Raw genomic sequence first — 22,193 nt, 5'->3', positions numbered from 1 at the left:
TGGCACGACACGGAAATTATCAGAAGCGCGCCTTCATGCATAGAAGAGGATCAATTAGCTCAGAAAGGAACGTCAAGCTGCTGTCTGTCGTACTAGCAATAAATCCGGGTCCTTCGACCCTTCGTGCCCTTCGAGCTCTGATCAGAGCGCATTCTGGGGAGAGGGATGTCAGCTTGAATGAAAATCTAGCTGGGGAGAAACTCCCCGGTGCTATCGGTGCTAATCCCATCCCAGGTTCTGGATCCCTGCGAGCACCTCTAGCCATGGCGAACTGTTCTATTTCGTTCTGATACCATGCGAAATTTGGCGAATTCTCATCCACGATCCAAGCTGATCAAGCGTACGTGAAGAAACGCCACTCCTCCGTAAGTACTGCCGTTATGTACCTGTCCGACTATGTGTAGCTGACAAGCGGAAGGCGAGGAGCAGCAAAGACTCAAAGCCTCGGATGCCCGTCACCGTAATCAATGGATCATTGAAAATCGCGCTCCCATTTCGGAGCACTTCAGCAGAACAAGGGGCGAGGCGTCAGCGAGGTCCATCGAGCGAATGATGTCTTTTGTGGATGTCGCAAGCAATTGTCGGCTGTTTTCATCTTTTTCCTGTGTCTGTACCGGCGCGAGCTTCTCGTCCGACGATCCACAACCACTACCGATCGCGCAATCAGATCCGAGGAAAACAATGAGATCTTGGAGCAAAAATGGAAAGCTGCGGCAGACATTGCTAATAAACGGAAAAATATCTACTCATGACGTCGATGTCTGCTACGAGGGCCTTCGTCTCGGGTAGGGGCTTTAGGGTACCGGGAATCTACTCGTCCCTGGGAGAGCAGCTCCGAATGTCGGGGAAGCCGCCTCCGCGAAACCGTAATCTTGTTGTGCTCCACACTTCAAATTTCCGCTCTTGAAACATTGTTCCTGCGGGCCCTGCCGTCACCTTCAAGAAATACACCGACCGAAGCGACGACCGATGCCCGCCGCGAACGTACACACCGAGCACTTCACGGGCCCGGGGCAGCTCTGCCGGGACAGCTTCGGGGAACGGCGTTTTGGAGTTTTTGTAAGCGAGTTCTATTCAACTTATTAATTCATTGAGCTGACGCCGGATTAGGTTATATTGGCATCCTCGGCTTTAGGCGAAAAAAATTTCCGCCCCCCGTTGGGATTGGAAGCCCATGTGGTTTTGAAAGGAATGGTTTTAAAAAGCTAGGAAAAAACAGAGGGTGATGACGAAGTAGGAAAAAATCTACGCGTCGTTGGGTGAACTGTCCACCTGTGATGTAAGAGATAGAATTGTCTGGAATAGATACCGGGAAAATGGAGCCGCGTGAGTTTCTACTTTTTTTCTAAAGGCCCCCTCCATCTTCCACGCTTCCGACCGGTTGACAGCTGTGTGTTGCCCTGACGAAAGAAGTCACTCGGAGGCATGACGTCACGAGATGCAGGATCCCATGACTCGGAGATCGAACCCCGAGCGTAAGCGGAGCGAAACTCGCGAACGCTGACAGTGATTATTCGCTCTCCTGATCGGTTCTGGCTCGAATTTCTGTTCCACTTTGCAGTGATCCCCAAGCACCTACGGAACCACGCTCGCACCCGAACGGAACCAAGGGCGATCACGACCACAAAGTACTCAACAGGCAGCTGTCAAGCATCGCTCGTAATTATCTTCAAAATTGTTAGTGCATGCTCCCGTCGCGTCGTGGCTCCGAGTTACCCAATAGCAGCGCAGAAAAAAAGAAACGGATCGTGGGAGCCTGCGACGACGAACCCGTCGACATTTGAATCCACATACATCTTCCAGACACGCAGGACAGCGGCCGGACCTCGGACCCTCGCCGGCTGCCGGAACTTTCCCCATTATCGAGTTCCATGGCTTGCATGCTTTAAGACCTTCGCGTGGCATACCCGGTTACTGAAAAGGTATTCTGACAACAATTATCCGTAGCGAAGTCGGATTGACCGCGCGTGAACGAAGGGGTGAAAAGGCCTTGAGCGAGTTGCGTTTTCTCAGCGCTTCTCCGCTTGGAAAATATTGTTTTTATTTCTTGTTTGAATAAATCAAGCATCAGCGGAAATTCTCGTAAATAATGAGCCTTGTTATTCCGATGGGAGCTGGCGACCGAGCGAGATATTGCAACGCCATCGTTCGAGCTGCCGAGAAAATGCTGCTGGTATTGACCTCAGTGAGTGTCAAAGTTTGCCAACAGAAGTGATGGAGGACTTCCAGCATCGGCAAAACCATCCGGCAGCCCTAGGCATACCAACGATAATCTCCTCAGCGCGAGCCATCATCTCTCTGGATTGATGATACTCAAAGAAAAATATCACGGCGAGAGCGGACCTTCTTTACCCCGTAATTACCGCGAGGGAAAGACAAAGTTTCGGGGGCACTGCTGGCAACATCTTGTCCCGGAGTTTGAGTTCGACGGCGCAGCGACGCAAAATGCTCCCCGAGTCCACGGAGACCATCCAAAACGAAACAATCAATCAATCCATCGATCCGAAATCCTGATATCGCCGCTTACGATCAGCACTAGGTGTACGAGCGATTTGTCAGGAACCGATGACAGAAGTTTGCCTTGAAGAATCCGCGAGCATCGATCAAAGGATTGCGTTTGACGCGCCGACGCTAACCCGCCAGTGAGCCAAATCCAATGTGGCAGCGGCCGAGGCGTCGGGAAAACGGAATTCGAAGTTTATTCGGAAATGTAATAAAAATAATAGCGCGGTCCTGATCGACCGCAGTGACGTCAAAAACAGCTGAGCAACACTTTGGTGAAGCTTCTTACCGTGGTCAAGGTGGCCGGCCGGCCGACCGACACACCGGTCCGCGAACAGACCGACCACCCGCTCAGGTCCCCTGCGCAAGAACTAATGGACGAGCAAACGCATGGACGATAATCTGCTTGTTGAAATATGCCTCGAAGAATTTTCTCCTCGACGGACGCGCGAAGTGCTGCTCGTCGTCATCATCAATATAATCAGCCCGAGCAACACCTTTTTACGTTTGGTGATAAACGCCTTTGGCAAGGATTGAGTTAAAAGGAGAAAGAATAATGAGAAGTCCACTTCCCTCCGCATCGAATAAAAAAAAGAAAACCGACCGACTTCCCAACGGAAGTCTGGACGATCACCAGTCGATCCCAGCACTGGGTGTAGGTACATAGTATATCGAGCCTTGGGAATCCGTTCTCTTAGTCTTTCCGTCATGGGTGAGGAACATCATCTGCATATGTAGGCTCTCCAGGGCCGCTTTTCACACCCCGAATCAATGGGTCCCGAAGCTCGGCATTATACGCTAGTTCGAGTGGACGCGGCTCTATTGACTCGCCGCTAACTAACACGGGTGTGTCAAGGGTTTGCTTTGTCGTCCAGCAGCTCGCTGTGGTAGTTTTCCGACTTCCGAGCACGCGTTCCGGTCGCGGATTGCTCGCCTTTCCGATCGCAGACCCCGATACTCACCAGAAACGAGACCGCCTATACAATTCAAAGCTAGATCAAATAGTTAGAATTTCTGAATGGTCAAGAGCTCCGGATGGTCTTCCCAGGCGCGGATTTTTCTCCTTCTGTCATCGTAAACGATCCGATCGATCGAGACCTTGGTTCGCTTGATCGTAGTTTCGAATATTTACCACTCCGATTGACAAGCGTGCTACGGCGGGTAACGGCTTCACATTTTCCAGCACTCGCTGCACGCGTCTTTCTTTCTCGCTCAGAATCCATTGTGGCGGACTGTTGAAGGAACCATTCTCTAACAGAAACAAGTCTCACTTCGAAACAAGAACGTGAAATAGCGTCACTAAAGAAAATATGCTCGGTGCCGCGCGCCTTCACAATGACTTCGGTAAGCGTCCTTGTATTCTCAGTCAGTGGTGGATAAGGACTGCATGTGCGGCTAGAACCGCTTGATAACGTCTTGAATCTGGATCATTTACCACAAGCTGAGCTGCTGACAATGTGCGACAGCGAAGGCAGCGAATGCCCCCACGACGACCACAGGGATGGGACGAGAACAAGGTCGTGATAGAACAGAATTTCGTAAGTGCTTTACGGCCCCGCAGCACGTTCGATTCGTCCATCGTTTTCCCCAAGCAGATCGTCATTGGCAATCCTGTCCCATCACCCGCTGTTAGCGGTGTCGTTCGCGTACACACAGAAACGCAGAGCAAATGAGTCATACGGATCACTTCTTACCGATATCCGATTAATCCCCTCCTTCCTCGTCGCGATTAGTGACCGACAAGGGACAAGTCGAGACGGAAGAGTTGTCCGCCTGTCTTCGAATCGAGATCCTCACGAAACCAGCATTGAGTATGTCTCGAGAGCGAGTCGCGAAAAAATACAGGTCGCTCCACTCTATACGATTTGGAGACATCACTCGAACCTTCCGGTTTGCGGCGCTCAAGGAGCGGCCTCTAATGGTCTACGATGTCGAGCTCGTGACCCACGGCGACGTGGTCATTGTTCGGGAGCGGCCAGACAAGAAATCATCTCGAGGAGTTCGAGTACGTCGAGAAGCTTCGAGAGGTTCCGAGGGCCACTCGAGGGGACGTTGGAGTTCCCTCGGGATGTTCTTCCCTCCTAAGCGTTAGTTTTCCAAGCAGGCTCTCCGCCGAATCCTCGCAAAAAGCCAGCGGATCGCAGAGCCATTCGAGTTCCATTCAATCTGCCGCGGGGAAGGTGCGTTCCCGTAATGGGAACTCATCGGGGAAGCTCGGGGTGCGCTCGTCGCGAAAAAACTCTCGGGAATCAAGCTCTTCTCGCGAGGATCAGGCCCCACCTTCCGCGGTCGATCAGCATCGGGTTCAGGGGAATGATTCCCAACCCTGGCTCAGAATTCGGCTTCAGACAACACGCTCAAATGCCGAATTTCGTAAGATCGCGAGCCACTGTCAGTTTTGGAGAGTCTATTCCAGGACACGCCTGAAAGACGGCAGACGAGGGAAAAGAGGATAAATACGCATTAATTCTGACTCTCGCTGCTCAGCCCGACTATGTCCTTAACGATACCGCAGTGAGAGCCCAAAATAGGATCAGGAGCTGCGCTGGGTGCAGACATGGGCTAATTATGTGATGAGATTTCTCAATCCGAGCGGGCATTGTCCGAGTCGTTGGAAACACTCGGCCACTTTCTCTGGCACTTCACGATGTCTCCGGCTCGGCGGTCGGAGAGTGCTTGCTATGACGGATCGAGCCCGCCGATTATTTAGAATCCTGGACAAACGAACGGTGACCATAGACTGAAGAGAGTTCTACGCAAAGGATGACGTTTCGCATCCCTTTTCGCGAGGGGAGCGGGTTCCGCTGCAGTGAATTGATAATTAGGGATAATCTATATACATCAGCTGATTATGAGAGAGAATTTGAGGGGGCCGATGCAAATTCTACCATGGACTTCTGCTCAATTTTAAGGAACCATAAGCACATACATCAGATTCAGGTACGGAGTACGTTCCGGAACTGAGGAGAATGACCTCGATGCGAGTTCCAAGGTGGAAACATGTCTTCCACGTCAGCTCTCGTCTTCCAGTGCTGCGGTATGCTGTGAATTCTCTAATCGTGTTGCGAGAGATTTCGTTCCCGCTTCGGAACGCCTTTGAGTCAGCGGAACGCGACAACCTAAATGCAAGAGTTCTCACTCAGGGAACTCGGTCGACGGATCGTGGCGAAGGGGAGTCTACGGGTCGCTCGGAAGATTCTGATGCATGCTCGTGCAAAGCAGAGCAGAAGGACCGGCAGGAAAATTGGAGCTGGGGCAAGGAGGGAAGCCGGTCGGTGGAAGAAGATATGCGATGCGATCATCGAAGCCCTAGGCAAGGCGGCTTCTGCGTCTTCGAGGGAGATTCGCTACGCTACTTCGCTAACCATCAGAGACCGCGGGAAATCTCTGAATCAATCCGGTTTCCCCATGTTCACTGTCAGGAGCGCTCCCTCGATATAGAGGAGTTTCACGCGCATCCCGGGAGGCGTATCTGTTTGCGTCGTTCCAGAGAAGTCTCCGCTAGGAGCCTAATCCGTAGAGATTCCGCGCGTGGAGACGCGTGAAGCAGAGGACGACCATCAGAAGTGGGGCTTGTCTCCGCATGAGACTCCTGAGCGAAGAGCCCTGGCGGGTCCGTGGCGCTTTCAGTCGGAATAGCTCTAGCGTACCGGAGGACGTGAAGTCGACGTACCGTAGAGGAGAGGGATCTCCGACGGCAGCGCCCCTACGTGAGTGTCGTGAATGAAGTAGTCATTCGATTGACGACAAAAAGCGGCAAAGCCTCCCGGCGTCGAGGTACAATTTTTCGGATCTCGTTCCCGCTTCCAAGCGCCCGTATCAGTTCGAAACTGAAAGTGACTCTCTACACAAGGGACAGACAAGGTTCTCGACGTGCGGTTCGCGTTCTCGATTAGGAAGGAGATCTGGATCGGCAGTGAGTCGTTCGAGCGAGAAGAAACCTCAAGCAACTCTGAGCGACGCCGCAAACCAAGATTTCTAACAATAGCAAAACATCGCGAATAGTGCTCCACACAGTGGTGAGTATGTCTGTGAAACTCGTTCGTATGCGAGAGCTGCAACCCTCCTCCGCAGCTGCGGAGCTTACGAGAATAGCGCTGCATCTCTACGCGTGCAGGCTGCCTAAAGCCTTATTTTGACACACAACGTGCGCGGAGCGACCCCAGCCGAAAACTTTGGCGGTCTCGAGCGCTCTGCGGGAGAAAGGGACTCCTCGTTTTTATCGACGCGGTAAAATCGGCACAGGTGACATTCTCCGCGACGAGATTCATTCCGCAACATTCCCCCGTTCAATAGCGGAACTCCGCGTGCGTTGCACACGCTCTACCCTTTTCACTAGGCGCTAACTGAGTCTGACGAAAAGAAGTCGAGGTATGCAGCGAACGGGAGGGAACTTATTTCCCTAGTCCGTATTCGGGGGCGTAGTCCTCTGTTCTGCTCCGATGCGCAAGGAAAAATAACAAAGAGGAAACACGTCAGAGAGATGGGCCGCGAGCTCCGAAAATCACGCTATCCGTCGATAGACTCACGTACACGGGAGTAGAGAAGGGTTGATTAAGAGATGGGTGCAATTCCTTTTGTGAGACCTTGCGCGAACGAAGCACAAATAATGTCATTAGACGATTAGTCGACAACATGCTAATATCTCCGGGACCTCGACCCTGATCCCCTACGACTTACAGCGGAGTGATTTGTATTAATCGGCACGGTAATAATTAGATACCACGTAGATTCAACCGTTTCGGAGTTGATCTCGCGTTCTGGCGCGTCTCCCTTCGACGATTGAGATGTCGTCCATTGTCTTCAAAGTTTATACCGGGACACAAAATAAACACTCAAGCTTTCGATGGTGCACGGGGAGAATTCAGAGAAGCAGATAGAAGCAGGAATCCTTGGGCACCCTTAAGCCGATTTGCGAGACGATGACGTTCCACGCGTCTCCTCGCTCCATTCCCCAGCTGGTTTCCGTTCTTTCTGCGCGTGCCTCATTCCATTCGTTTGCTCCATTTGCCCGTCGCATCGTTCCTGGATGCGTATCATTTATCGATAATCTTCTCCGAGCCGAGAGGAGCTGACGTCGGCGTCGCGTCGGTGATCAGCTTGCGGAAATGTCTCGCCGATTCAGCTGCTCCTCCATTCCACGAGCCTCGAGCGCGCGCAGGGGAAGCCGCCGCGCCGTGGAATTTCGTGCTACATGAGAATTGATGAAGATCCCGCTCGTACCCGTACGCGTTCGCGATCGGTGTCTTTCTAGGACTTCATCGAAAACCATTGATCGAACGAGACAGTCGAGAACGCATCGGAGTAACGATCGAGTCCTCGTGGGAAAACGTAGCTCCTTCTCTCGTTTTAGAACACCGTCTGAGCGTAAGATATGGATTCTGATCGTTCCCTCCGACCGAGCGAATGTCCGGCGAGGTAAAGTCCCACGAGGTATTCTGTGCATCTTTCTGCGACCCTCCTGAGCGTGTCCGTGCACGTCGTCGTCGTAGCATAGCTATGGAGAACTGCGCGTTCAGGAGCATTGCCTCATTGGGCGCTGTGTCGCCGTATTATGGGGCAGGATTTTTCCTCCCCACCAATGCGAGGAATTCCCTCATCAGGTCCATGAATCCTTCCGACTGGATCCAATCGAAAAGTCTGATTTATATTGCGGAGAACTCGGTCATTGATTGCAGCTGAGCTCTTCAGATCGATGAAGTGATGCGTCTCAGAAGCTGTTCGCGCAAAGTCGCACAGCACACACCGCGAACTCGCGTCGCTTAAAAAATTTGCTGGCGCTCACATGTGCCAATTGAGTTTGCGAACTCGGTGCGGCAAGGAAGGCCTGTTGTTCACTTTGGAATGATGGGACGACTCTTTCCGGGTAGGGCCAACTATTTACTCGAAACATTCGACGCTTTCAACACGCTAGACCGACTGGTCTGCTTCCAATGATGAAGCACCATCGAAGTCGCAGGTGCATGTTACCGTTCTGCGGAACATCTGGATCGCTGAGGGGGAGCCTCAATCGACCATTCCTGTCCACCGAACTAATCCGCAGAGACTCCTCGCCCCCTGTTCCGAGCAGGACTAGCCGATAATGTATTTTCTGTATCATGAAATCATGAATTCTCTCCATTTGAAGGGACAAAGATGTCGACGGTCGCTAGAGCGCTTCTCGCCTGTTCCGACATCGAGGGACGATGTTTCCCCCGATATATGACCCTACATGGGAGCTTCCGATCGAAGTTGAGCTATTATAAGTTTCGCGGAATAATAATTCGAGGCTTCTAGATGGTTGCCTATGACGCGCCGCACCCGCTCCTTCCGTCGTCATGATGATATTGCACGTACCACGTCACTCAATCAGCTTGACGTCCGATGCCGATAGTACGCGTCAATGGAAACAGACGGTGAACTCCACATTGCGAGGCGCCGGATACATATTAATTATTATTATTCATGGACAATATCTCCAATTAGATCTCCGCGTTCTAAAAACGGCGATCAGCGTCCTTGTCCGCAAGTCTATAATGTTTAGAACGGTATAAGCATCATTCTTGGATCATAAACTTTCTGATGTTGGATGCGAGTGTAGAAAGGGTGTTGTATCTTTGTTCCCCGATGTGGCCGAGGAGCGAGAGTCGCATCGACGAGGGTGAGCGGGAAGAATATTCGCATCATCAACTTACTATGGAGGTTTGCCGTGGTGCGCGTCGTATCAATTCCTGCGATGGTTTCCGAGAGCATAACGCTTTTATTCCCGGAACAAATCTCAATATAGCTCCAGATTTCGCCTGGCTTCGCACAGGAAGCATCACTACCGCGCACTCCCGATTTCTCGACTCATAGGCATCATGAGTCGAGAAATCGGATTCCAGGCAGTGGTCGGCGTCACCGACTACATCAAGACCCGATTTAAGGCGGCTCCATCGCAGGGAATGTGTTCCAATTTCTCGCGAAGGCTCCCGCTTGTATTGCTCGTATAGCGCAGCTATCCAGCACTGAGACGCTAGAGTACAAAAGGAGCGAATCCGAGGAGAGAGAGGACAAAAGGATAGCTCGCGCGCCCCACACAAGCCAGTTTCGCGAAAGCCCCTGCAGGGCACAATGGCGTTGGGGGAGGAGGCGGCTTTTCTTATGGAAACACTCCCGATAGAAGAGCCATCGTATTCCCGCCGAAGATGAATAGCTACTTTCCCCCAATCACAGGTGTTAGGCCCCTCTTGGGAGCTGGAAAGGATCGGAACTTCCTCGATCAAACACAATCAAACATTAGAAAGTCCGAAAGATCGCTAGTAGGATCACCGGCTGCACTCGTTTCAAATCGGATCGGAGGAATGAGCTGCTGTATAAATCGTCTTGACGATTCTGAATCTCCAGATATCATTCAAACCAGCGACAATCTAACGGCCAATAGTGAATCAAGTTCAGGAGTGCGAGATTCTCGGGGGGAAGAGTTATCGAGACGACGACGGCGCGCCATACAAGAAGTATCCCCTGTTTGAGCATATCTAACGTTCCGTATCGATCGGATACATTGATTTCTCTTACCTCCTCGGCCCAAGGCCTGAACCCGTTGGACTACGAGCTCGTGTATGCTAGTTTGGAGGGGATCGACGGTAATGCAAAAAAAGATCTTGGAGCTCCGAAACTGACGTCTTCTCCGGACGCCCCGCTATCCCTTCCGACCGAAAGTCTGACGGACGTGCCGTGTAGCAGGAGTGCGCAGCGCTAAGCGTGCCGGGCATTCGGATATCGGGAACAGGGAACGAAGCGCTTGAGGAATCGGACTGAGACTTCCATAGCTCGCTTCTGCACGCGCTCAGGATCCAGGCAGGCCCATAGGGACCGTTTAGGCTTGAGTACTCGCGGCGTTGTACTACACACCCCAATCTCACACGGTTTCGGCAAGCCTAGCAAGTCGCTGAAGGCTGGCAAGGGTCGGTTGAACAAGGGGGTGGGGGCACCAGACTTCCTCCCGCATGTCCGAGAGCGCCCTCAGGGGGTCCGCAGAGGCCGTTTCGCTTGCTGACTCCGCCGTCCACGGCCAGAATTTCCACTCTGAGCCCGATGAATAATTTACTCTAAAACGTACTGGATCGGTTGGCCGGCTTTCACGGCGATTCGGCTGCGTGCGCGGTCTTACTGTCAATGAACGACGGTGGCCGTGGTCATGGGCAAACTCGTCGTCCGCCGCGATGCGTCAGTTCCAACGAAGGGCCCACGGAGCGTGATGACGACGTAGAGCATCTGACGTATACAATGCGTTTTTTTTTCCGATATAAATACCGCGTCCATGTGGAGCTACGGGGACCGAACGGGATACTCTTACAAGCTCGAATTACTATAGGATACCTGCGCGATTGGATCCCCGAAGAGACGACGGACGGAAAACCAACGAGTCCTCAATGCCAATGGTATCATGTGGTCTCGGTTCTGCGCAGAATATTAATTCGCTTACGTGAAGGTTAGAGTTTTTACGACTGCCGGAAATCTCGGCTTACGCCCGGCTTGTCATCATCATCATCACCGTCGTCGTCGTCGCAGTGCGGCCCGAAGTGGTGACTCGCGGAACTTTCTCGGACCTCTCTGCGGCTCAACATGCTCATAACTCATCAGCTCCGGACTGAAATTTCGCGGCGCAGCTTCATTAACATTTTTGGATTTTCTGCACAGTCCCGTAACTTCATGCATTCTGAGCAGGCGCGACACAAAGTATCCGGAAACCGTCTCGTCATGGCGGAATCTATCCTTGATGATTAGAGTTCTGTTTGTCAGACGAACAACTCATTCATTGGAGCAGCCGGGAACTACCGTCGGCCCAGCTACGCATCTACGCTACAATCAACCCGGGTCGAGTATCAAGTTCCGAGAGGAGAGCTTGACGGGAAAGCGCTCCTCGTCTCGCCTTGACACTCCCCGGGCGAGGAATTCCGACGGAATATGCGGACTATTCGGCTCCGACTCGCTCAGTCGTCTGACTGCGAGCCAATCTTCTCGGTGAATACGTCCTATTTCCGCCGTTCACGCTTAGAGCTCGCGCCAGGGAGATTCCCTCCTGTGGAGACCGCCGTTGTCGCTGACTGACTGGCAGAGTCTAATCGGCTTTAGGGCTTGCGAACACTTACCCGCTTGAGGCGTCCCGCGCGGATTCTTGTGGAACGCGCCAAGAGACACCAACAACCGTGCTACCTCGAAATTAACCGTTCCCAACGAAAGGGACAAACATCCGACTCCCGAGAGAGCTGATCAGTGCACGCTTACTAGCTGGATTATACGAGCACGGATCGGGATAGCATCATGGATTCGCGGAGAGAACTGCCGGAAAACTCGACCGACAATATGAGCGGAGTTCCCGTCATTAGGATCCTTTCGGGAGCAGGAGAATTCTTCAACGTTCAAAGAGGAAGTTCGAGAGCGGGATTTCCGCTCCTCGTCGGCGTCCAGATCGCGGGCTTGTTGAGCACGCGAACGTTCCCGTGAGCGAGCGAGAACGATGCGCCGAATCGGCGTCACAGAAGGGGCTACGGGGAACTCGCGTCAGCATTCGCGAGGGATCCCGTTCAGTCGAAGCGAGACTTTGTTCAACTCGGTTGAAGGATGAAGATGGTTATTCCGCAACGGCAGATGGAACGAGTCTCACGCCAAAACAGGAGATCGGGGCTTGGAACTGGCCGGATCTGGATGGGCTTCGTAAGCCACTGCCGCGCATGCTTACCTCGTCGCATTACCGGTTCCGCTCAGGACTCAACGAGGATTAAACTCGTTAGCTCTCGATAATAATCAATCCGCTATATGGTATTCCTCTCCACATATTTGCACATTCACACCGCGGTGGAATTCTAGAGACTTAAAGAGCCGGGGAACTCGCCGGGCTGAGGCAGCCATTTCAGCCTTCTGCGCTTGAAATCCCTAGGCGCTCGGTAACCTTCAGATTTGGGAACTTTTGACGCAAAGTTCAAGAGAAGCGAGGAGGGAGAGAAAAGCAGAGAAACTTTGAAGACGTCTGTTGTGGAGGTGGTCGCGCTCGCACTGAGCGAGTGGGTTCAGTCTCCGACCATACAACCCGTACGATGCGAACTCCGGCTCCGCTCAGCAGCGTCTGGAGGACTCGTATCGCCCGGAGATAACTAAGTATCCAGAGAGGTAATTGTATTGTGACGCGAAAGTGGCCGCGGAGCAATCCGATTGTTTCGCTCCGAGCACCGACCCACCCCGACAGAGCACTACCCGGATATTCGCCGCAGCCAATTGAGTCCTTCCCATGCAGAAAATTAGAGTTCTGAGTGAGAGCTAATTTCACAGCATAAGTCTCTATAGATTCCTCGGGAGAGGGGTAATCGCATTATCTTCTGACCTTCGCGTCACGTTCGGATTCACTTTAGCTCGCGCTGGAGTTACACCGACTCGGATGTCGGTTATATTGCTCCTGGAATCCTTACCGCACTTTCGAGGTTTTGAGGGGGGACGAGCTCTTATTACTCCACACTCTGGAGCGGGCGAAGAAATAATTTCCTCTGCCTCGAGAGCTCTAACCAGAAGAACTCTCCGCTGTTGGTTGTTGGTCGAGTCCCGAGTGCCGACGCAAGTGTACTGTGGAATCATGGTCTGAGCATCTGGGCGATGGAAGGACCTGCTCCACCGACGATCACGTCTGCGTTAGCTACAGTGTCGTAGAGTTCCCTCTTCTGCGGAAAGAAAGTACACAAAACAAAAGTCCGCCCTTCGCAGTCGTCGAAGCCCTCGAGATTACGCTGAGAACTCGACCTGATTCTCCGTCTCCGAGTTCGGGATGCTCACTCAGAGGTCGTAAACACATCGGCGACGATGCGGCTCCGAGCACTGCTGCCTTCCTTGGGATAAGTGATGATCGAGCGGAACGATTTGCTCCTCGTCGACGGCCCAAAATGAGCTCCGTCGCTCTTCTCAAAATTGAAACATCTGCGAATGTTCTGAGATCTTTATTCATTCATTGGATGAATTTATACAACCCGTATCGATTCGAGGATGCGATCCATTTGTACGCTTTGGGTCTAATGTCTCTGGCTGCCGTTTCCCCCTGGGATCTTCCGTATGACAGAACCAGACCGATATCACGTTGTGAGGTTGACGTCGAACGCGTGTAGTCAGCCACTGGTTCGCTAACACCGAAACTGTTTCGAGCGTTCAATCGAAATTTTCTCTTCTTCGATGGCGAGTCTCCGCTGTTTGATGGAGAGTTCTTTCTCTTTCAATTCCACCCATTTCCTGAAATTGCACGAGAAGTCTAACTTTCTCCGACCCCAAAATCCATCGTTGCTCTCAGAGAAGGGGAGGAGGGTCGATCTCAAGAAGTACAGTTCCCCTCAAGGTAACAGCTGGGAGATCTCCCTGAGGGAGCCTCTCGCCGCAGCTGCTCCTTGTGGCGCTCGAGAACTCCCAGGGAAAACTACTTCGAACGAGGTCTCATCCACTCCTCCGGGAAGCATTCGGCGTACGTAATTCGATTCTCTCGTTCATGAGCGCCAGCCTAAGTAAGACTAAACAGCGAATCGAATTCGGATCGTTCGGCTGAATACGAATCGATTCAGACGAAATACACTCGTTATCCGGAACAAACGATGATGAGGAACTATGAATTTCCAATGATGTCGATGCGCCGTCGCTTGCGCGGAGAAAATCATTATCATGCAATTCGCTGCGAGAATCGGGACGAGGATCAGAACGATTTGCGCGGTTGTATCGGGATGGGCGGGCGAAATCACGACGACCGGTTCCTGTTAGCGATAGAAAGCCCCTAAACCATCGCTTACTTGAAGTGTTCCTCCTTCTGCTTTCGGTCCTTCTCTGCTTCGTCGCGGAGAAGCTCCGTCCGAGATTGATAGGCTTTCAGCATGCGTTTGGCAGCAACTCCGTTCTGCTTCATGGTGAGAACAATTCCTGGAGAACGTCAGTAAAAAAACTTAATCTCGCCCGTCCGACACGGCTCAATCTCGCTTAATTGATAGTCGTCCCGTTTAATAGTTTTCTGCGCGTTCGAGCCGAGATCTATACCCATGGAGGCGCCCTGTTTTCGCCCGCGCAGCCTGCGATCGTAGGATTTCCGCTAGCCTTCGAATAGCCGAGTCAAAAGTCCAGGCACCTTCATTTGACGGTGAGCCCAGACATCGTTCTGCGTCGAGCTTGGTCCGCTTCCGTGGCCGCCTCCAGTGGCTTCCCAGACATCGGGAACTGATTCATCAATAATCTTGATCGATAATAGACCCGCGTATGTGGAGCAAGGGGGCACAGAAACAGAGCTCGTGCGAGTCACAATTGACACCGATTCAATTGGGAACGCGCTCAATAGAGTCCATTAGAATGTTGGCATCGGAAGCAGAACCTTGGAGACCAACAAGCGTGATCCCCTCGCCAGCGGTTGAGTCAACGGGAAAGTCACGTCCGAAATGTCACGGACAGCTTGCACGACGAACAGATTCCAATTTCCGCCACCTACGTCGGCCGGGGTGACCGATAGTTTCATTGCTGAGCCCACCACGACGGTTTCGCTTCCAGCGAGATGTTTCGCGAGAGCCGCATCGCTCCCGATCAAGACCGACAAGTATATCCTGCATGGAATTTTCAATGGAAGTCGTCGAATTTCCATGGCTCCCGAACGACCGGGGGAGAACAATGTCATCGATGAGCTGAATAAATTGTCCTTGCAAACAGGATCAGGGAGCAGGAAGGTACTCCAGGAGAATAGGAATATACTGAGGAAACGACCGGAGGATATTCTCGAATAGGAGGAGAAGTAATCAGAAGAGACCCCGAGGGAGATCGGACGAAGTACTTCAATGGACTCGTCCAAGCGGCATGCTCCGCTCAACAAGGCCCGAGGTGTTCCTCGAAATCCATTCGATCTCTGTTCGACCTCCCTCTCGGTAAATCATCCACCTTGGGATATTGTGATGACTACCTTCCGATCCGACGGAGTGGAAGTTTCGTTGAACGCATCAGAGATATGGTTGACTACCGCTCCGGAGTTCGATTGAGTCGCACGGAAGCCTCTGAGGGTCATCATGACGGCGCCGGCGCTCGACATGCTCAGCGACTCGAGAGCCTACCTCTCGAGATCCGCGTTTTCTCATTTCCTCCTCGTCCACTTGACTCGTGAAACAGGAAGTCGACGGAATTCCCACCAGGAATAAATCGAGAAACGACGATTGAAACATCTTCTCGTTGCCATCTTGACAAAAGCTTCGAGAGAGACCATTCAATCCGAGATGAGCCAGGCAGCGTGAAGGCCGTCCCTTCGATTTATCGGTACCAACAATGCTCGGATGCTACCGCGATCGACCAGGGGTGAAGGGCGCTCACCCATTCAGATTTCGCGAGACCGACAACAACGACGGTATCGGGGGCGATCGTCTGCGAGAACAAGATTCGTCTTGATCGACCGAGGAGTCGGTGGGCACAATTCGAGCCTCCAAAATTCCTCCCAATATTAGGCCGAAACAACGCGCTCTCAATCGAGCGTGGCGATTGCCGCGGTCAAAGGCGGAGGAGGGGGAACCCTGGGTGGCTTCTAAAGGTACCCTTGCTTGCGCGTACGATGCCGCACGGTACGCTGGTTTCTCGGATGCTCGGCCTTCGCTTCATAGAATAGACGTAGCGACGCAGTGAGACGTCGGCGAGTTTGAAGTCCTTTTCGGAGATCGAAATGGGACGACGATCCGATTCCCCGTTTTAGCGCTGATCGTCTCTCAGGAGGATTTTCACGATACCGACAGGATATTCTCTAACGGAAGCGATCGAAGAAATCGAGACCTCTCCTTACGAGGAACGTTCCGTGGTCCATTTGCAGAGCAGCTCAAATGTGGATGACACGCGGGGGAATTCCGCACTCTCAATGGAGCGCTGTGATATCTGACACTCTCAATCGGAGAAATCTCAGGTTTCCAGAGATGTCTGAATTCAATTTCGGATCCATAGAGACGGGAATTTCCTCTTCTCTCGAAGGATGGTAGCCGCCCGATGAACCATACGCCGACAGTATTACCCTGGAACGAACGACTCGTCGATGCTCAATTGCACGCAGAAAATTATCGGCCCGGACTCCGACCCTTCAGCCATCGGCTTTCTCTCTCGGAGGGGGCCGGTGCTCGAGCGAGGAGTTCGGTAACGTAAAAACAGCACGGTTCGGAGGCGCTGTCAGTCGTCGAGGCTCATGTCCATGAGCCATGGGGAGGACGAACGTTGAGACGATCGATACAATCGATAGGCTTGCCATTTCGAGCATCAGTTGCGAACCCCTGTCTGACCACTTCAGCGACATGCCAAGCGATCGACGACGCAGACTCGGCGATACTATGCCGCAAGTGAATCTCATTAGTACAGCCGAACAGTAATGACACGAGCTCGTCCTATCGCGAGCTTCGCGGCTGGCTGCCCGCCCGTCTGCAACTGCTGATAAGGGTTTTGCGTCTTCCATTCAGCAGGCTTTTAATGATGTTCGAGAAAGTATGATAGATCCAGCGGTTGCGGGCCCCGGATCGCCGACGTGGATAGCTCGATGAGGAATACTCACCTTCGACCGGAGTCAGCTTCCTGGTTCTCAAGGCGGATAGAGCGCAATCGATGAAATAAAATTCAGAGCCCGGCGAGACTCCTGCCTCGCCCCAGGCATTGGCACTTTCTGCGGTCTGCTCCGCATCCAGCGACGGCGGAGCTGCTTCCATCTGATCGGCTCTCGATCGGGTTGTTGACGGAGTCAACATCTGACGAGACGATACACGCATATTTAACATTCACCAATCGAGCGGTGCTCTGTAGACCGCATGGCGGCTGCAGATCCCCGCGGGGCTGAATTCACCCACCTCCTTGCGAAAATTCTCGTCCATAGTCTCTAGCTGATCGAAGTACTTTGCATATGCGAAGCTGCGGGTGCCCCCACTGTTGTCTTCATACTTGACTTTCTTGTGCATTTTTTTCAAGCGATTGAATTTGTCCTGCGGAACGTCATGAACGTCAGACGAGACTCGGTCGCAAAAGTCTCACACACGACTCCTGTGGTTCGATATTAGGGCTCACCTGAACCTGTTTCGATGTCAGACTGTGGTTGATTTCTACGGCAATGGCACTGAACAGCTCCTTGAGGGTGTCGTATTTGCCCCGTGACCCCATTTGCGGCCAGAAGGTCAAATACAACTGCAGCATCTTTTCGATATCGATCCTCGTCCAGTCTGTTCGAGAAAGCTTTGGATGACATTCCCGATTATCGGATAATTAATTAATGTTCCAAGAGAAGTACTGCGGATAATTCACTCAACGATAATCGTCTTTAGCCGAGGGGCCTTCCTCCTCGACGAGGTGCTCCGGAACTCCCGTGCGAAAATATTGTCCGGACATTCTCGGGTCTTGGAAATCCCTGATCTGGAAAGGAGTGTGAATCTTTGAGCTCATCATACCCCTTGAATAATTGTGGAGAACGCTCCCTCACAGATATTCTCCTCGGGAGGCCCACCAAACACAAATGTACTCGCTCACGGAGCTCCTGAATCTTCTGAGGCCCTATCCTCAGGGAACTGACTCTTCTTCGACCTCCATGATGATCGTTCCGGGGAGCTCTCTAGGCTTGGAAGTCTGGCTTAGCTTCAAGAGGGCTTCGAAATTGGATTCGGAGACCCGCATTGGTTGTCGAGGAAAGACAATCATCATCAGAAATAATCCATAATTGCTTTTATTCTTTGTATATCGGCGAAAACCATGAAGGCGGCGTCAAAGTATCTCTATTGAGCACATTTATGTACAAGTCACAGGTGTTATCGCTTGTTATTGTATTAAGCATCAATGGGAGCTCATTCGCGCCCCAGATGCTCATCGATTCCTCTTTTTCTCCCGCATAGCTTTCTCCAAGTCAAACTGCCGCAAGTCGGCTCGTTCCAGGAAAGCCATTTTCTCCAGATATCCTCCCTTGCCTCGATTGAATGTCGCAAGCTCTTCATCGATGCCTTCTTGTCGTTTGAAGCCGTTCCAATCGAGTTTTGACTTCTCCAGGACACTCATTTTGTTTTTCTTGTTCAAAATGGAGCCGACTACAGTGCTCAAACCCCCTCCGACTTTAGGTCGGACGAGAACGGTCTTCTGTTCAGACGCCTGTTTTTGCTTTTCTTGATCTGCGAGCAATTTCTTCGCTTCTTTCGAGCCAGCTTCAACCTCTTTCTCGACCTCGATTTTTTCTCCGGCAAAGTCGAATACCTGCGTGATCTTCACTTTGCCCGAGGAGGTGCCTTGAGTGTCTGCATCGGAAGTATTTGCAGATTCTCTCGCGGGCACCTCAGCTCCTGCGCTGCCACTCGATGAGGGCTGGTCAGTTTGCTCCGTCTTGGAATTCGAATATGCTTCCTTCGTCGACTCGGCTTGGGTCTCGGCTTGCAGTTTGGGCTTCTTGGGAATAGGTTCCACGTCGGCCATGAAATCCGCCCATAGAGCATCTGTTCTTTTCTTCTGTTCCTCGCCATCGTCCGAGTTCTCTTCAGCATCCGAGTTTATCTCCTCTGGAACTTCCTCAACTTCACCTTCCGGGGGCACATAATCCTGGTCGTCCGAATCTGAATCGTTGAGCAAGTCACCGGCCAATTGTTCCATTGTGTTCGTAGCGAGGGAAGATCTCACTCAGCTGCGGCGTGAGGGAACGCTGGAGTTGGTCGGTGTCTGTAAGGCATTCAGTTTTTCCTTGTAGTGGAAATAGGTAAGCAGAGGATTCAGTGTCTCTCCCTCTCGTCGTTCGGATCCCACTCAAGGCTTCAGCAGACGAGGATTGTAATACGCCGGAGAATCAAGCCCGTCGAAATGAAGGGCTACTCGGTTGCGTACCGAAAGGTGGATCTTCGATGATACGTCGAGCGACTCCGTTCAGAAACTAAATTCTCCAGCCATCTCCGCTTCTCTATTCCCGAGACAAGCCAAACATTGCAAGTCCAGTGGCACGGCTTCCATCGTAGCCCAGATCGATTATAAATGACTGATATATCTTGACACATTGTGGATCATCACTCTATCTCGCGTCGGATCGATTCACCTTATTTAAGAAGACGGAGAAGTCTTACCGTTTCAACAACAGAAGAACGAAGCTCTTCGAATCACTAACAATGAATTGTGCCGATTGCTGTGCTTTTCGCGGCGTGTATCACTTCACCGCATGCACACCCGTCGTCGGATAGCCAGTAGTTGGTATCTATGAGTGTGAGTCGAGAGAAGAGCGCTTGTGTGTTGTGTTTACACTCTCGCGCCCAATCGCGCTGTTCGTCTGCTAGCGCGCGCTCCCTACTCTACCGCCCGCGCGCCGCGAGCGTAGAGAGGGAGTCGATGAAAGGGCGCCCTCATTCGAAACAGCGGGAGTCACGTTGAAACGAGTAATCCAGCAAGAAACTCGCCGCAACGAAACAAAGCGCTTTTTCCACATTGCTGTCTCCATATTATGGGGTGTCTCCTTATGTCCCCATATCTTCTATTCTGAAGGGCGAAAGCTTTTTAGTTCTATGTAGCCTTGAACTTGGAACGCATCGGCCTCCCGAAAGGAAAACGACTGTGGAATCTTTCCCTAAAGATTTATTCGTGATCGACGGGGAATGTTCCTACCCCATGTGATCGGGAAGGGAAAGGTCGTCTTCAGCCCTCGTTACAGCACTGAGTGAGATCAAAACTCGTCGTGGTTCCAGAGAGCCTCGCCGTAATTGGTCACCTGCCCACCAACGAAGAGATCGTAATGATTCAAGACCTCCGTTTTCGATAGCAGAGTGTCATTGTCCTCGTCCGCTGAGTGAACCAGATGCAGAGCTTCGGCTTCCGGGTGATCGTCCTCAGACCGGTGGGTGTAAGAGATCATCTGCGGCAGGGTCAAAGTATTGAAAAAATTTTCGGAGCCATTCCCACAAGCATGATCACCGTCGTTTCGGAAATACAGACAACGTTCCGACCTCTTCTAGATCCAAACGACCGTCTGAGTTTTTGTCGCGACGGTCCCTGAAGAGCTCGGCTTCTTCTTGGACGTATGTTGGCCAAGGTCCCTCTTGGAGGTCGGGGAAAATGTCTTCGAGATATTCGTGAAGATCAACGAAGCTGGGGAGAGAAAGGGGTAACACCTGCACTTATTGCGTTTCCCTATCGATATCCACCTTAATTTGAGGCTTTGCTCACTTGTCATTATTCGTGTCCAGAGCTTCGAGGGTTTCCTGAGCTACAACTCTGGCCATGTGTTCCTTCTCCTCAGGATAAACGAACGCCTCGAACTCTTCGATATCGAGTTGTTCATCGTTGTCTCTGTCGGCCGCCTTCCATCTCCGCAAGTCCATCTGGATCATTTTGTCCGTTTTCTGTCCTTCAGATCTGTCTTTTTCATGTCTGTCCTGATGAACGAGAGCCATTTCGCATCAAGATATGCAGGAGAAAGGCCAATCTTCATAGGTTCGAATCCAGTCATCAAGAGTCATATAAAGTTTGAGTAGATATGGATTGAGTCCAGAATTGAATACCTCGTCCCAGGAAAGAGGCAGACCGTACATTGATTTCCTATACTCTCTCCAGGTCAGTCGGGTCTTCAGGTGTGGATTGTGTTTTCTCCACTGTTCTTGAGTTCCCTCCTCGAGCTTCTTCCGAGCGATATAGTAAATCCATTCCGATAATTCGTCTTGAGTTAGGAGTCCATTCTCATCCTAAGTTAGAAATCGTCGCTTTACTCGGAGTTACCCACAGTCGGCTCTCACTGTCAGTGATCTTTGGAGCTCCAGCCCGAACGGCGTTCCGTAAGGAGTTTCCGAGGGTCTCATGAGCTCCTACACTGGACTCGAACCAGAGAAGTCTGAGTCGGGCCATCATCCCGATGAGAAAACTCGACCTCATATGGCCCATTGCCCGATCAGAGAGATCGGCGGACAGTCGAGGTATGATGGAAAGATACGGGAAGGTCACCTTATCGATCTTGTCGAATATGGCCGCCAGACGGTTTTTGCTCTCCTCCGGGCTTATGGTGGCGAATGCCTTGACTTCTTCGGCTTTCAGAATGTGATTCGGAGTCTCCGAATCCGACAGGGGAGTTCCCGGACCGAAATGTTTAGGGAGGGCTGCGGTGAAAGTCGCGGAGGCCGCAAATGAAAGAACGAGCTGAAAACTGATTCAATACAAGAGCTCTGAGCTTCTATCTCAGGAGTCGATCCCCGACATCACGGTCATAGTTAAGATAAGAGCTTACCGCATGGTTGAGAACGGTACCCGCGAATGCCAGTGAGTTCCGGAAAGATGTCGGTCGGCACGGACTCTACCATGTGGAAGCGCTTGCCTCCCTTTCCGTCTTTGCTTGGGAGCGAAACATCAAATGCTTGTCTCTGTCGAGAAAAGAAATCATCGCTCGGGATCCGAGCTCCCAGGAATTAGTAGTCTGACAATTGTTCCGAAGTACGGATGCGTCATGGCTACGCGATACGCCGATGTCGCAAGGAGAAAATTCCAAGGCTTGTTCAAGCTTTCAGAGCGAACCTAAACCCTATTATCTCGATACGCGATATTGAGGATTCGTGTAGGGTCAGATGGAATTTCTTCGTTCCCAGGCGCACCGAGAAGAATGCTCGCGGACTCCTCATCGATGAGATGAAGGCCGTAGGAGGGTCGAGCGTCCGGATATTCAATCTGGACAGCCTGAATTGTGCGCTCATCGCGACGACGATCCTCCTGAGCGCTCAAAGAGCTCA

General features: G+C 51.9%; 3 protein-coding genes across 3 annotated transcripts; all 3 read right to left on the bottom strand.

The window, feature by feature from the left end:
- Window positions 1-13,461: 13,461 nt before the first annotated feature.
- Window positions 13,462-17,910, bottom strand: LOC100908267 (uncharacterized). The gene is made up of 6 exons (XM_003742296.3): window positions 17,778-17,910; window positions 17,539-17,690; window positions 17,325-17,456; window positions 17,036-17,225; window positions 14,280-14,406; window positions 13,462-13,734 (listed from the first exon to the last, which is right to left on the bottom strand). The coding sequence occupies exons 1-6, from the start codon at window positions 17,908-17,910 to the stop codon at window positions 13,629-13,631; spliced, it is 840 nt and encodes a 279-aa protein (XP_003742344.2). The 3' UTR covers window positions 13,462-13,628.
- A 265-nt stretch (window positions 17,911-18,175) lies between these two features.
- On the bottom strand, window positions 18,176-19,675 carry Yeti (yeti). Its single transcript, XM_003742295.2, has 2 exons — window positions 19,557-19,675; window positions 18,176-19,161 (listed from the first exon to the last, which is right to left on the bottom strand). Exon 2 carries the CDS (start codon window positions 19,093-19,095, stop codon window positions 18,325-18,327), a length of 771 nt encoding a protein of 256 aa, XP_003742343.1. The 5' UTR covers window positions 19,096-19,161; window positions 19,557-19,675; the 3' UTR covers window positions 18,176-18,324.
- Window positions 19,676-20,146: 471 nt separating this feature from the next.
- LOC100898746 (calumenin-A-like) lies at window positions 20,147-21,702 on the bottom strand. Its single transcript, XM_003742312.1, has 6 exons — window positions 21,698-21,702; window positions 21,418-21,616; window positions 20,982-21,161; window positions 20,647-20,855; window positions 20,427-20,568; window positions 20,147-20,335 (listed from the first exon to the last, which is right to left on the bottom strand). The coding sequence occupies exons 1-6, from the start codon at window positions 21,700-21,702 to the stop codon at window positions 20,147-20,149; spliced, it is 924 nt and encodes a 307-aa protein (XP_003742360.1).
- Between the last annotated feature and the right edge of the window lie 491 nt (window positions 21,703-22,193).

Source organism: Galendromus occidentalis, unplaced genomic scaffold, assembly GCF_000255335.2.
Source record: "Galendromus occidentalis unplaced genomic scaffold, Mocc_1.1 scf7180000077366, whole genome shotgun sequence".
Lineage (NCBI taxonomy): Eukaryota > Metazoa > Arthropoda > Arachnida > Mesostigmata > Phytoseiidae > Galendromus > Galendromus occidentalis.
Note: the sequence above shows the minus strand (reverse complement) of the source record. Positions and strands in the feature narration are given on the sequence as shown.

What these genes read in the sequence shown, in the direction of transcription:
- LOC100898746 (XM_003742312.1), bottom strand. An exon ending in TATTCGACAAGATCGATAAG is followed by an intron (nt 21,162 to 21,417) that starts GTGACCTTCCCG and finishes TTTCTAACTTAG; the next exon opens with GATGAGAATGGACTCCTAAC. An exon ending in TGCCTCTTTCCTGGGACGAG is followed by an intron (nt 20,856 to 20,981) that starts GTATTCAATTCT and finishes CTCGTTCATCAG; the next exon opens with GACAGACATGAAAAAGACAG.
- Yeti (XM_003742295.2), bottom strand. Translation starts at nt 19,095, where the DNA reads ATGGAACAATTGGCCGGTGACTTGCTCAACGATTCAGATTCGGACGAC.
- LOC100908267 (XM_003742296.3), bottom strand. Translation starts at nt 17,910, where the DNA reads ATGAGCTCAAAGATTCACACTCCTTTCCAGATCAGGGATTTCCAAGAC. An exon ending in CTCGGCTAAAGACGATTATC is followed by an intron (nt 17,691 to 17,777) that starts GTTGAGTGAATT and finishes TTTCTCGAACAG; the next exon opens with ACTGGACGAGGATCGATATC. An exon ending in CAGAAGGAGGAACACTTCAA is followed by an intron (nt 13,735 to 14,279) that starts GTAAGCGATGGT and finishes GTGCAATTTCAG; the next exon opens with GAAATGGGTGGAATTGAAAG.